Source organism: Crotalus tigris, unplaced genomic scaffold (genome assembly GCF_016545835.1).
Source record: "Crotalus tigris isolate CLP2741 ecotype Arizona unplaced genomic scaffold, ASM1654583v1 scf7180000018097.2503214, whole genome shotgun sequence".
In the NCBI taxonomy this organism is placed as follows: Eukaryota; Metazoa; Chordata; class Lepidosauria; order Squamata; family Viperidae; genus Crotalus; species Crotalus tigris.
Window position 1 is genome coordinate 2,401,437 of NW_024096820.1, and position 16,065 is coordinate 2,417,501.

Here is a 16,065-nt window from a genome sequence, read left to right on the forward strand (position 1 = left end):
AATAGTTAATGAAATAGTACATGAAATCTCAGCCCTGGGAAAAACATAAAGAGACTCAGAATAACCCCAACATGATTCTGTGTGGTATAAGGCAGGATAGTGGAAAATTTTGGTAGGCTTTCACAATTCTATAATATACCACAACAATAGAATTCTAATAGTCCTTCCATTGACTATTCTCTTATATATTTGACTTATCTTGTAGGGCTGACATCCTTTCAGTTCATGAGTGTCAATCTAGGTTAAACTGATTTGCTGTTAGATTTCTTTGCAGCTTGGCGGCCTGGCTTGGGGGAGACAGGGGAGTTGAGCTGCCTGCCGCTCAGGTGCCCTGTTACGAATAGACCAGACTGCAGCACAGAGGTCGGGGACCCCTGTTATAGATCTTACATTAAATGGATTTTTATTTCTCTCCCATCGTCCCCCCTCCCCATTTTAAAGTTAGACTATAGAAGACTTACAATAAAAATAACTAATTGTTTCCACATAAACCTTCAATATTCTGGTCTAATACAAGGATAGTAGCCTATCTTTGAATCATGTTTGATAATGAAATACAACTTTTCTCTTAAAATTAGCAATTAATTCATAAAAGTAAATAGAGGAGGCTGGTTAAGAGAACGGACACATGAAAACATAAATTTTATCATTTCATGTACAATTTTGTCATATTTGTTTTAAGAATTCATTATCACAAAGTGTGGCATCACATTAAACATGTTAAATAAAAATATCAAGGCAGAATGTACTTACTAGCTTAAATTATGTTTGGTATTTTAGGTTTTGACTATTAAATTATTCTATTTCAAATCTAAATTTAAAATTATTTTTTTCCACTGAAACCCTGAAGCTCATAAGTATTCTAGACATCTTTCTACTTAAGACACATTTCTAGAATTTTTGCACATTACTTTTAGAAGGCCTTGTAAAACTAATACAGTTTAAATATTGCAACATCCAGAAATCTTGCTGACTGATATATTTCTGGTGCTGCAAAATGGATTAAGTTACATAATGAAAAGTTCATTACTTTGGTTTACAGATGGGCACATGTTTTTATACTTAACGAATAGTCTCCCTATCTCTTACTATAGAGTCAGAGATATTTTCTCCATCTAAAGATCCATTTTCTCCTCATAAAGTATGTAGTCTTTATTAATAATTCCATTCCAAGCTTTTGGGGCACTATATAAAAATATGTATATATAATAAAATGTAAATACTAAACATAAGGTCTAAATGCTACAAAGCTTTTAAAAAGGATGAATATCAACATTATTTATGTCAGCAGGAATCCAAAGTGATTTCATAAATGCTAAAAACTGAATTGAACTGTGCAGCTGTCAGTCAAGCTTGAAAAAATATATCACTCTTGTGAAATAATAATTTTCAGTTAGAAGTTTCAAAAGGACTTTCAAGTGTCTGTAAGAAAACACCAGATTCTGATACCAATGTGGATTCCAAACAAGTCTCCTGAGCTCAAAATTCCAAAGAGTGGACCAGACTATAGGCAGAATACGAGAGAAACATGTTTTCATGTTATCACAGATTTTTATAGCACAAGCTTCCATCTTTAATGCTGATTCATTTTGAAAAACCTTGACATTAAAAAAAAAGATATGGTTATCGTGGCAGGGACTGTCGAGCTAATGTTTACCTCTTACCTACTGGAGAAATAGTATATTTCATAGCATCTGTGGTAATACTGTTTAATTATGAAGAGCGGACTCAGCGTCATTACTTGGGTCATACAGATTGTGTTAAATGGTTAGTAAATGTTTCCATTATTCATGTTTCAGTTAATATTAAGAGATTGATAGTTTCATGCTATTTGCCATGTGCCTGGTTTCTAACTTCTAATATACAAACATGCCAAGAACAGTGATGAAGGCACTCATATATCATGAGTAAAATCATGTGGTTTCTTCCAGAATTTAGAGGCATTCTTTCTGATACTAGATTTTATTGAGGAATTTTCCAATCCTATGTTATTAATGAAGTTTTTCAGCTCTTTGGTAAAAGCTAGTTAAACTGATATAATCTGCACTCTCTCCATACAGCCTCAGCATTAATAAGTTATTAAGTTATTTATCCTTTTCCATATCTGAACAATTCCTATTTTTAATAAAATAACGGTATAGTAAATATAAAATATAAAAATATCGTTGTGGTGACAATTTAACTGGACTTTTGCTAACATTTCTGTCAGCTATAAATTTTTGACTTTGAAAGAGAAAAATGTGAAGTTTTGATCATGCCTGTGTGCTGATTATGGATTACATGAGCAAGACATGGTTTAGATTCACCATGCTGGCACAAAACAAGTCCTTTTTAACACTTTGAATAGATTGTTTTGGATTCATAAAAAGTATGCTGCTATTTTCCTAAAATCTACATGGAGCTGTCAAATACTTTTTTATCACTTCCAGATAGGCAGTTAGCATGAAAGCATGCAATATTCCTAACAAGATTATTTCTTCCAGCCTTGCAGTTCATCCAGACAAAATCAGGATAGCAACTGGACAGCTAGCTGGAGTGGATAAAGATGGAAGAGTAAGTTTTTAATGACTTTATCTCAATAATTGGTTTCTGATTCTGGAAAGAGCCTTAGGAATTTCTCATTTTTACTTTGCTTTTGTCTGATGAATAATTCAAAAGGTCTGAATTTGTGCATGTTATCTTGAATTGCATTATGCAATGTGTATTTCCCAAAGAAGTCTTCAGTTGACCACATAAATCTTGAAAAGTTTATTTTAACCAGACTTCTTCTGTACCTGCTTGTCTTATGCCTTTTTTAAAAGAAGATGCACAGCAGGAAGGAAAATATGAGCCCTATGACATGAATGAATTGCACATTGCATAGATCTGAATTACTGTCTATTTTTTTCCAATAAATGTCCTTAATCTAAACACTGAGATATTGCTGTGCAACTATATCTTTCCTTACTTGTATTATTTAAAACATTTCAGTAACTGTTGATGTGGTTTATGGCTCAGTGATGGTTGGAAGCTGCAGCCTTATATTCATTTATCTGATACATTTTAGAGTAGATATGAATAAGATTATATCTAAAACTTGTTCTGAGTATTGAACTGAAATGTCTTTATTTATTGCAAGGACTTCACTCAAGTCAATGTTTATTTGGTAGATCAGTGACTGTCTTCATACAAATCAATATCTGCTTAATGGAAGGGCCTCTTTTTATCTTTTCAATAATCACCTGTTTCAAATTATTTTTACTTACAGCCTTTGCAGCCCCATGTTAGAGTATGGGATTCAGTGAGCCTAATGACTCTACAGGTTATTGGCCTTGGGACTTTTGAACGTGGTGTGGGATGTCTGGACTTTTCAAAAGCAGTAAGGAAAATTTATGCCTTTGTTTTGCAAACAATATATTAGGTGTGCAGCTGAGTGTGTCTGTATAAATAGCTGTGAATACTTTGCTCATCTATTTTAACATTGCATCTAGCACAGCTATTGCCAGCCTGATATCTTCCTGTGTAGACACATTAATGAAGCTTTGAAATTTTTTATACAAGGAGCTCTCTTCTTGAAGTCAATTTTCTGGTCATTAACTGCATTATGTCATGGTTCCGAAAGAAGAAGCTCTTCAAAGAACTTTGAGGCATTGTTTACCTTATAGAATCTTTAATTGCAGTATAGCTTTCTGGTACATAAGAGAAGCCAAAATCTGAATTCTCCTTCCCCAAACACACAGCATAATTCACTCTTTCATTTAACAGTCATTAATCACATTCTCCAATTAGTTTGAAATGTGAACTTTCCCTCCTGTTCATAACCTGCCATTTCTTATCTCCTCTTATTTCAACCAACCTTGAAGAATACTCTACTGAGATATTGTTATGGATAACTAGTCCCCATGCACATTCTTCTCCCTCCCCTCCAGCACCATCTAATTCTAACTCTAAAAGTAATACACAGGTTCAATAGAAAATGTCTGCATCTTCATATATTGTCAAGCAAGAACATCCAGTGTTAGTAGCATTGACACATTATTTCCAATGCCAGTGTATCTCTTTTTTATACCTGGTTTGTATAAAATTATTTTTCTTATTTACTCATTAGCAATGGTTGTTCCAAGAAATTGTAGTTTTTGGAACAAAGCTGCCTCTAATAGTTACTGGTGGTATTGCAATTAGAGCTGCTTCAGAGAGTTGCAGACAAGTGTTTGATTTCATCTCACATACCGTGGGGCATCTTTTTGGAACTGAATCCAAACATAGTCTTGGTAGCAAAGCTAGTCATCACCAGATTATAACAGACATGGATGACATGGATCAGGGAAATAAACTATATTAAGGCATTCTGACTTACACACTTAGCTAGATCTTTTATATAATTTATCCAATAAAACTAGTGTAACTATAGATATAGGAATAAATAGCTATTTAGAGTTGCGGGAATAGAAGGCATAAAAATGGGTAGATAAATGATACTATATAGTCTGATTGCCTAGAACAGACTGAACTATGATTGGTCTCAATTTCAGTCTGTTTGATTTACGATCAAAAATGATAAAATTGTTGAAATTCAACAGTTTCTAGAATACCACAGGTTACTCCTTTCTAGTAAATAGAAAATTATTTACTGATCAGAGAAGGGAATATAACTGAAAGTGATACCTGGCAATAAAGTTTAATGTGATATATTTTACCATCTATAGAAATCTTTCTGTCCTATAAGGGCATTCAAGAAATCTATTCTTAGCAAGCCCTGATACAAAAATTTAATTTTCATTCTGAAGCTGATTTAAATGTTGACAGATAGAAACAACCTTGTTTTGCATTTCTGCCCTTTTACAGATATGGTTAAAGTATGTTCTTCCTTGAAATAATATCCTTCTATTATAGTAGTGCTTGCAGTGTAAAAATTGTAATAATAAATCATTGGCTGTAATAGACAAATTTGTTACAAGTCTCATTAATTAAAATTACATACAATTAGCATTTCATATAATATAATTTTCTGAAATTTATCTGCCATGAGTAATTATCTTGGTTTATTTTAGTGCCATTTTAATGGAATGTTACATGTAGTGCTTACAATTTGGCCACAGGAATTTGCCGCAGTGGACAGTATTCTCTAAGGAGAAGCAGAAACAAAAACTAGCTACTGTTTTTTTAGTAAATGTATGAAGCCTTGCAAATTAATGTTTTGAGGGTATAACATGATATTTACAAGGTTTCTGACTAAGAGATATGTTATTTACTAAAAGTCAGGATTGAAAAAAATGTACTGTGGATGGCAATAAAAACAATCAAAAGGCTGAAAGATCCATGTGCAGGCATTTGAGCTAATTTTTTTCATATGCCAAATTTAATTTTTTCTCTTTTCTATTATTATCATAGTGTTTAAAAGTTGAGAATTAGTTTTAAGGAAAGAAAGTCACTTAATTCAGTTTCCACTTACTAATTTTGTCTTTTTAATTCCCTTCATATAATATAAATCTTTTTATAAAAGGAAAAGTGAAAAGTGAAAAAGAGCATTTAAGTGATGATTTTCTATTATTTATTTTCAAATATGCTGGAATTTATTGACACAAATGCATTATTTCGTTTGCTATTTTTCACTTTTATTAGTTGAATATGGGGAGAAAGAGAGAGAAAAGAAAGGAAGGAAGCAAAGAAAGAGAGAAAGAAGGAGGAAGGAAGGAGGGAAGGAAGGAGAGAAGATCGTTCATATAGAACAGGGCAGTTCTGTAGGAGCATTTTATATTATCCATTGCTAATCTACATTGTCAATAATTGCACATTATGTTTTATTGAATTGATAAAATCTATGGAAGTTTTTGGTACTGATACTGTATCATTGATTTATCATTTGTTTATCACTGAATGTACAAACTGTCTCAATTACCTAAGTTATTTAATAGTTCACTCTAATTCTTTATTCCATTCAGTTGTTAAATCTGCATTTCAAATGTAAATGACCAACTGCATTTTATAAAGAACAGAGGGAATATTAGGCATTAGAGTAATATATAAAAAAAAGAATGACTTTTCTTATGCTATATTGTTTCTACTTCTAGTTGAAGAATTTTATAAATCATTGCCTAGCAGGGAAAGTTTGATTTAACCCATCATGAAACCATTCTTTTTGATACATTTTTGCTTTGCAAAAAAAAAAATGTAAATTAGAACTGAAACATATGAAGGCTATTCTTCTATGCCTGAAATTACTTGTGTGAGACTCTGAAATACACAGATGTAATTCATATTAAAGACTATATAAACCCAATCTTAATGCAAAACCACTTGATTTAGGTATTTCTATATACTTGGAGCATAACTTTATTTTCTTACCTATACTAACAACACTAATATTCCAAGGATCTGGGACTGAAACAAAAGCTGTATCAACATTCATTTTTACGTGAGAGTCCAATTTAAAAATAAAGCTGATTCTAAAGAATGACTTAATCTGGCTCATATATTTTACCTGTATGCATAAAAGTGAGGTTGAAAACTATTGCACTGTAACATTTTTAAACATAAGAGGATATTAATATGATGACATGAGTTTTATTATTAAATTTTTGCAAGGATTCAGGTACACATTTGTGTGTGGTTGATGATTCTAATGAACACATGCTGACTGTTTGGGACTGGCAGAAGAAATCAAAAGTAGCAGAAATAAAGGTAAATAATAGATTTCATTTTGATCTAAGAGATGCTTAGATATATTACCAAAGTTACGCAAAATATATTGAATCTGTTTGGTACCATCTTACTGGACATTTGAAAAATTTCAAAAGAAATAGTTGCTAACTTTGGTTTGTCCCTCTTGGTAATTTTGCCAATTTTTCAGAGAGGAATGTACAGCTTTGTGTTGTGTCCAAAGCAAGAAAGGATGCCTTCAGTATGTATCACTCTAGTGATACAATTACTTATAGCAATATCTCTATTTCACTAAATGAATTTGTCAGTTGGACCAAATAGCTATCTGTCAGCAGAGATAGACATCAATTGGATACACCCAACGACCTACAGATTTACAACAGTATAAGCATTCTTGGAAAAAAATCATCAAATGCATGAAGTGTTTTTATTTTTATTTATTTATTAATCATATGTATATAGCTACCCATCTGACCAAAGATGATTTTGGGCGGTGCCCAACACTTAGTTAATTTATTTTTTAAAATTAACAGGAAAAAGTATTTGTGTGAGAAGGACATGATAAAGAAATAAAATAAAAAACCCACAAACTATTACTTCTGTTAATGAATCAAAGCAATGAAATGGATTCAAGTTTTGATTAGCTTACCAATGCCAGAATATTTATATCATAGTCAATGCTATATTTACTGTACATAATCTCTGTATTTACTAGTATAAATTTACTAAGATAAATAATATAGATAAACTACACTTTCAAGGTAAATCTTTCCCCCTGCTGCTTTCTCCAATTTTATCACTATTACATTCTAACTGTATCTGATGTTTTATTAAAATACCCAGAGATAGATGTCTGTGGGCCAGAATCTTCATATTCTTTTGTTTATATAGAAAGTTAAATTGCAACCTTCTTATATATACCTGGATGCATGCACCACTTCCTATTATTGCAACAACTCTGGAAGTATCACACACTTGATGTCAACCAAAAGGCTGAGAGGAATTGGAAGTATTTGACAAATGAACTTATCTGCAACTAGATCACATGTTGCTTTCTCTATAGATAATGTAAGATGTACCCAAAATACAATCGCTTGAATGCTAAGAATGAATCATGAATAAGAAATGAGCAAATCTGCTTCATTATTGTGTTTTGCGTTTCTGTGTACATAACAAGTTTTCTAGGTATTTATAAGAACCAAAATTTTAATAATGACAACTCCCTTTTTCTTTAAAAAGACTACAAATGAAGTTGTCCTGGCAGTAGCTTTTCATCCAGCTGATAAAGATACAATAATAACATCTGGCAAATCTCATATCTTTTTCTGGACTTGGAATACAAATTCATTAACAAGGAAACAAGGAATATTTGGGGTAAGAATCTTTTATATTGGCCAAATTTCCTGAAGTTGTAAATTAGAATTTTTGAAGTATTAACGCTGATTACATTATATTCTTCCCAAGAAAGGCTTATTTTCTTCTTCATAGTAACTCTTCATAATAATTCTTACTCAGAAAATAGGAGATTTAATAGCATGTAATGTGTGTATGTGTATATAGTATGTATATACACAAGTGTGTGTGTGTTTGTGTATATGTGTGTATACACCCACACCCACACACATGTATATATAGACACACATAAATATATTTTATGTTAACATGTTCTAATAAGACAATATACCAAGCCCCAACCCCAGTAAACCTGTCTAAATTGAGGTTACTTGCCTGTGTTTGCATGTATAGTTGTTCACACAGAAAGCCTTAAATATATTCTGTTGTTTTTCAGAAATACGACAAACCCAAATTTGTTCAATGCTTAGCATTTTTAGGCAATGGAGAAGTTCTCACTGGTGATTCAGGTGGGATATTGCTTATATGGAGCAAAACTACTGTAGAAGCCACATCAGGAAAAGGATCAAAAGGTAACATACTTATTCTTACAGATTTGCAATAGTGGCGAATATCTGTAGCTCAGGTGTAGTGTCCAAATGTTTCATTACCAGGGTAGGTAACATCTTCAGTGGAGTTTAGGGGAAGTCAGTGTCAGTGTTCTGTTTATAAAGGCTTTGAGTGTGGGGGTGTTAAATGAAGGTCTTGTGATGGGTCAGGTAGGAGTCATCAGTGAGAGGCTTGTGATGGGTCTTGTGATGTAAAGGTTACATCAGGTCAGGTGAACTCCTGGTGGAGGGGCTTGTGTGGATTGGTTGAGGGTTGGTGCTGTCTCTTGCTGGCTGTGCGGCTGATTTGGATTCTGAGGGATTCGTAGGCTGGTTGTAGGTCAGTGTGTCTGTTGATGGAATTGCTTGTGGAATGTCAGGCTTTGATGAATTCACGAGTATGGCAGGTGGTAGTGTGGCCGATAGTTTTAGTGTTGCTTCAATCAAACTGGTGTTTGGTGTGGGTAGAGATTAAGAATTTGGGATCATGGCGTTTGACTGCCAGCTGGTGTTCATGGATCCTGGTTTTTAATTGATGTGATGTTTGCCCCACATAGAATTAGTTGCAATCCTTATAGTCTATTTTGTAGATTACATTGTTTATTTCATTCTTTGGTATCTTGTCTTTGTTTCTGGATAATTCCTGGTGGAGTGTGGCTGTGGGTTTGTTGGACTATTGTAATTCTTAAGTGTTGGAGAATTCTGGCTTTCATTTCTGACACTCCTTTTGTGTATGGTAGGGTTAGTTTTTGCACTCTGCCAGGGCCAGGAACTATCCAGAACCAAAGACAAGATACTGAAGGATGAAAGAAACAATGTAATCTACAAAATAGACTATAACATTTGCAACCAATTCTATGTGGGGCAAACATCACATCACATCAATTAAAAACCAGGATCCACAAACGCTGGCTGGCAAATCCATAATCTCTACCCACACCTTCACCAAACAACACCAGTTCGATTGGAGCATCACTAAAATCATCAGCCACACTACCACCTGCCATGCTCCTGAGTTCATCGAAACCTGGCATTCCACAAGCAATTCCATCAACAGGCACATCGACCTACAACAAGCTTACGAATCCCTCAGAATCCAAATCAACCATACAGCAAGCCAGAGACAGCACCTACCCTCAACCAACCCACGAAAGCACCCCCTCCCACCAGCAGTTCACCTCCCAATGATCCTGACCTGATGTAACCTCCCTATTACAAGACCCATCATAAGCTTCTCACTGATGACTTGTACCTGACCCATCACCTCACTTGACACACCCACACCTGAACACTGACGCTGACATCCTCATTTTAGATGAATTTTGTTCCAAGTTATAAATTTCTCAACAAACCTTTCTCTTCTAGTTTTAAGCAAAATATCTAGAACAAACTGAAACATAATTGAGTATTTCAGAATCAGGGTAGATAAAAAGAACACTCTAGAATTAGCTTTAAAAACTTGCTGCCACAAACTGGCTAAGATCTGCTACTATGGGTTAATATCAATTTCTAATGGTGTTTATATGCTCCTTTCAAATCTAGAAATTCTGAAGCTGTTCTTTGCCACTGAGTATCTGTTGCTGGGAAGAAATATAGCAGGAAACTGTTGCCTTTAGTCCTGCTTGTGGACTTCCTGACAGCATTTTATTTTAATTGCTGTAAGAGATGGGTTCTTTGATTAGTTGTCTCATTACAGCTTTTCCAATATGGCTATTCATAATTATCAACTGATGGAAAATATATATGAACAGATAATATAGCTGATCAGGACTTAAAATAAGAAATGTGCATGAGCAATGCAAAGTTTCTAACTTAACACATGGGTCATAACATTGGATAAAATATTTTCACAGAATATTGCTTAGTCTAAGCTTGATTGTTTTTATCCAAGTGTTTCATTATCCAAACTAGGTAACATCATCAATGCTAGAAATGGGTTGAGTTTGTTCTTAGTTTATATTCTACTGGCTACAAATACTCTTCTTTATCAATATTAATTATCATATGAATAAAAGCTTGAAAGAAAGAGAAAAATATAATGTAGAATTTTTGCAATTCTTAACCAATCATCAGATTGGCCAATCATCAAATACTGGAACCAAACTTTGTTTTAATTTTAACATTCTGACTTTTAAGTTAAATACGCTTTAGAGGTTATATTTCATTTCAATTTAAATTTTTAGAAAATTATTATTATTAGCAACTAGGAAAATATATGTCTGGCATTGCCCAGCTCTAAGGTAGTTCTTAAACCCAAAGATAATTATTTTCTTTGGCAACTAATTAAAATGCTGGGTTGTAAATACACATGCCAGAAAAAACAGTTTCAGTACATGACATTTGCAAATATATATATATGTGTGTATGTATGTATGTGTGTGTGTGTGTGTGTGTGTGTGTATGTATGTATGTATATATATATATGTGTGTGTGTGTGTGTGTGTTTCTGAGGTTTTCGTGGGTGTTTGTATGTAGGTCTTTGGTTATTCGGGTTTTCTCCCACGTGTGTGTGTGTGTGTGTGTGTGTGTGTATGTGTGTGTGTGTGTGTGTGTTTTTATATATATATATATATATATATATATATATATATATATATATATATATATTCAGTGAACTTTGTTTCTAAAGAAAATACTAATGTAAAAGCATAATTATATCATGGAGAGTGCATTTAATATAACTGAAAAGCAAATAATATTTTACTATATACAGCAAATATTGTACAATGAAAACTTTAATATTTAAATAGATCCAAGTTTTGTTGAGTTGGCTTTTTTATGACTTATGGGTCTTGTTGAATTTACCATAGAATTAATAAAGATTTGTTTCAAAGTATGTCTTATTGCATATATCTAGAAAAAAATGCATATATCTTTGTAAAGACAGTCTAAATGAAATATGCATTTTGCACTTTACTTGAATGTTTACACCAAATTTTAAAGTTAAGCATAAATTCGCTTTTTAATTTGTGTTCTTGATAACTGATTTACTATGACTGGTACATGACCTTTTAAGTATTAATCTTAAAGTTTAATGTTACTCAGAGGTTTCTAAATATAAATATTTAATAAAACATTATATGCAAAGCCTTTATGCACTAATCCTTTTTGTATCTCACATTTAATTCCAGTTAAACCAGCCCACTTCTTGATTGTTTTATACTGATGTTAAAATTAGAAGTTTGTTAGATATGAACACTGAAAAGAAAAACTGAATTGAGATAATTCAGACCAAATATTTATTTTAATCAAAGTTGGTTAACAGCATATGGTTAGTGACTGAAATCCAAAGTTAGCCTGGGTGTTAAGTTAGATATAATTAAGTGTGTCCAAAATCTGGACCTCTAAATTGGCTTCTATGGGTTTTTAGAAGTTAGTAGTAATTTGTGGCTATAAAACCTCGGTTTATTTTCTTTTCAAGTACACAGGCTTGAAGGAAGTGAATATATGTGGACAGACACTAAAGAGGGAGCTAACAACAATAGAGGTTAACTCCATCTCTTCCATCTAGAGGGCAGGACACAAAACATCTTCCTATCTCATAGAGGAATTTTCTTCTCTCCCTTTTCAGGCTTTAGTTGAGCTTTAGAGCAAAAGATAAGCACCATTCCTGAAAGGATGGGGTGAGCCAAGCATTGGCATCATGTTTGACCACATTAAAGCCAAACTGAGGACTTCTACAAACACATATACCCACAAATTAGTAATTAGGTGACACCAGGGCCTGCAATTTTCTGATGACCTCAAAGAGCCAGCATATACACCACATAACATCATCAGCAATAGTCCTCTGAGGGCAGGATACATCGATGCAATGAACATGAATTTGGATGGATTCCAGAAGACAATGGAGGATTGGGGGGGCTGATTACCGTGATTCATGGGGTCGCAAAGAATTGGGCACGACTTAGCTACTGAAGAACAATTTAAATCTTTCCTATTGGTTCCTTCTTTGGTGACCAAGAATATAATTGAATTTACTGTGAAATATATTTTTGATCATGGAAAGACCTTACAGTCCCCATGCAGAAGAGGGCAAAACCAGTTCAGAGAGAATTCAAATATCCAAGGGTAAATTTTCTAAATACTTTCCTGTGGTTTATTAATTATTAGGTATTGTTCTTCCATTTCTCTTTATTCTTGCCATTGGCATTTTTTTTTTTTTGTTAAGGTGAATTAACAATGAAGATGTTGAATTATACTCTTTACCAGTTAGCACTTGCAGCTATTGGGTGGGGTTTCTTTTACAAGTTAGGATCAGGGGCTGCCTTTTCCCTAAAAAAGGTGAAATTCCTCTTGGATCCATCTTTTAGTAATCAGAAACACCCAACTATGGGGTTTTTTTGTTTTCCTTAGGTAAATTTGAGCATGTCTTTAGAGATATTATTATTATTTATTAAAATATATTATAACTCCTCTGTCCAGAAGACTATTAAAATTTAACATTTTCAAAAACTTTCTCTAGACTAACAGAAATAGACATCAGTATCTCAATTTTCTTTTTTTAATTTACACATGTATATCTATCCATGAACCCTCCTGATTCTTTCTCCTTCTGTTAAAAAATCAGTCAAGTTAATTTTTAATATAAGAAGGCTATCATGTAGCAATTAAAAGTGTTCAGATATAGTTTGATCAGACTGAAGAAATTTCAACTTGAAATTCCACCCTCCTTCAAACATCTTATTGATACACATAGCACTAATTATTTCTGATTTCTCTAAATAATCTTTTAAGCTGGTTGGCAAATACGCTGTATTGGCACTGTACTGTTTCTTATATGATTACAGGTGTGTATCAAATCAGCAAACAAATCAAAGCTCATGATGGCAGTGTGTTCACACTCTGTCAAATGAGGAATGGAATGCTGCTAACTGGAGGTGGGAAGGATAGAAAAATCATTTTGTGGGATCATGACTTGAATGCTGAAAGGGAAATAGAGGTAAGAAAAATAATGGGAAACTGTACTTTTGAGCTGAGATGAGGGAAGCTGAAGAGCAGGCACTAATTAAGATTTCAAAAGTACCAATCAATTTCTATCCTTTTTATTATTCATATAATTACAGTATTGATTTTTATCCTGTTCTCCTTCTGAGTAGCTCAAAAAACTTTAGAGGATTCATCTGCTCCCTTCATAGTACTCTTATTAAACATGTTAAGCTGAACTTTCAGGTTATAGTAAGAATCATGACAACTATTTTTCATTTTGTGTCTATTTAAATTTGTCTTCTATCTCTTAATCTTCTTCGCACAATTAACATAGTATTTATTTGCACAAGTATTTCTGAGTTATCTTTCAAGCAAGAAGAATTCCAGGTCAGTTTACAATTCAAGACTTGAAAATAAATTTCAAAAACTTAAAAAATCAGGAACAGCTAAATTAAAAATAAATGAGAAAAATATTAAATGAAAGCAAAATTATTTAGCCCCATGAAACCAAATGCACTAAAATCTGCATAAAATGCTAGGTCAGTGATAAAAAATGGCTAAATACAGCTAATATATCTTTTTATACAGATTTCAAGACTTCAAGTAAATCCATATAGCTTTGCTCTCTTTATAGATGAAGATTAGAAGACTCCTCTTCTGCAGGAATGTGGGATAAATTGCCATCTCATTCATATAGGAAAAATGTATAGCTTTCAGTGTTATCTTACATATGGGACACAATATAATTAATAGAATTATGTTCTTTTGCATTAGTTTTAGGTAATGAAATGAAGTGATTTATTAGGTACAGTAACTTGACATCTTTATGCAGAAAGCAAAGCACACAATATGGATTTATTTGAAGTTTTGTAATCTGTATGGAAAGATTTCTTGTGCTTCTTACAGTTATTGTCTAACTCAAAAAATAAAATGAAAACAAATTGTGAAACAGCAAGCAAAACAACAGTAAAACCCAACAATTATAATGACATAGTTTACAAATAGTAAAACAGAATGTAGACATGTTAAGAAAAATAAAATCATATCTTAAAATTCTAAATTGTGCAGGACATCATTTTTTAAAATCCCCTCATCTGACATTGATAACTCAGTCATTAAAGATACTTTAATGTGTACATTAAAGATACTTTACTTTGAATTTAGGAAAAATGCAGTTATTTTATTATAGTGATACTGTTTTTAATTGCAATTAAACAAAAAAGGAAATAATTTTAAAACAGTTATTTTAAAAAAGTGGTCATTAAAATTAGTAAGAAGATGCCAATTTGATATGTGTACAGGTAAATCTCGAGTAACAAATGTAGTGGAGCCTACCAATTACATTCGTAACCCAAGGATTCGTAGGAGTGAATCCCCCCCAGCTAGTGAGGTAGCTTTTACTAGCTGTAATGATAGTTAGCATTATTTTGTGCTTGTAGCAGTGAAATTTGAAATTAAGTTCCATCTTCCCTGAAATAAGACTGGATTGGAAACAGGGATTGTAACAGGGAAAAGCAACATTAAAATGTTATTTTTTAAAATGCATATTTATCATTCAAATCATGTAATATACACCACTCATTTTTTTGAAAAGAGGAGATAGTTTAAAATAAGAAAGGTAACAAAGGGTTAATGATAGAAACATTGAATCTATTTGAGATTTGTTGTGAACTTCAGTATTTTAGAGTATTATTATGCTTTGTAATCTATACAGTGGATTTCAAGGAAATAATGATTTTCATAGGTTCCTGATCAGTATGGGACAATAAGAGCTGTGGCAGAAGGCAAAGCTGATCAATTTATTCTTGGGACATCAAGGAATTTTATTTTGCGTGGAACATTTAATGATGGTTTTCAAGTGGAAGTACAGGTGTGTCCCTTTTTTCTCTTTGAATTTATAGATATTTGATCTGTTTTGTTTGCTATATAATTATGGATATCTGTCCATTAACATTATGTTTTTAGGGCCACACCGATGAACTCTGGGGCCTGGGAACACATCCGTTCAAAGACCTGTTCTTAACTTGTGCTCAAGATCGTCAAGTTTGTATGTGGAATTCAATGGACCACACTCTTGAATGGACCAGGCTACTAGATGTATGTGCCTCATCCTCTATTAGAATACTAGGCATAGTTATGGGGTGTTTTCTAAGTAGAGATTCCATGTTAAGAGAAAATCAAACAGTAGGGTGTGTGTTTTTTTGCAACAACAGCATAATTTCCATTTTTTTTAAAAAAAAGTTTTTATTTAATACATCTTATTTTACATAGAAAGCAAGGAGTTGAAAACTTCCTGTTCTTCCTTAACATCACTGCATTATTACCATGCCACTGCAGTTTTTGGAACATTTTTTTTTTAAATGCAGACCCAGGCTGAAGAAGGTTGCCTATCTCTGGTCTATAAGTCAGAAATAAAGTAAAAGCTTTGGATGGATGGTCATTCTTCGGTATCTTAAGTTAAAAAGATTTAGCAGTGAAGGATGTATGCTTGAAGAACCATAGGGGAGGGGGGGTGAATAATGCTGGTCTAGCTAGAAAAACTTGCTGACAATGATCC

At 33.0% G+C, this 16,065-nt stretch overlaps 1 protein-coding gene across 2 annotated transcripts in view; it reads left to right on the forward strand.

The window, feature by feature from the left end:
• Window positions 1-16,065, forward strand: part of LOC120309953 (echinoderm microtubule-associated protein-like 4) — a 174,150-nt gene that overhangs the window by 129,277 nt on the left and 28,808 nt on the right. For both annotated transcript variants that reach the window (XM_039347719.1, XM_039347720.1), the window contains 9 exons: window positions 1,618-1,767; window positions 2,484-2,553; window positions 3,248-3,358; window positions 6,565-6,660; window positions 7,879-8,013; window positions 8,429-8,564; window positions 13,370-13,521; window positions 15,253-15,378; window positions 15,474-15,605. In XM_039347719.1, the coding sequence (XP_039203653.1) occupies window positions 1,618-1,767; window positions 2,484-2,553; window positions 3,248-3,358; window positions 6,565-6,660; window positions 7,879-8,013; window positions 8,429-8,564; window positions 13,370-13,521; window positions 15,253-15,378; window positions 15,474-15,605 (1,108 nt within the window). The remainder of the gene's footprint in view (window positions 1-1,617; window positions 1,768-2,483; window positions 2,554-3,247; window positions 3,359-6,564; window positions 6,661-7,878; window positions 8,014-8,428; window positions 8,565-13,369; window positions 13,522-15,252; window positions 15,379-15,473; window positions 15,606-16,065) is intronic.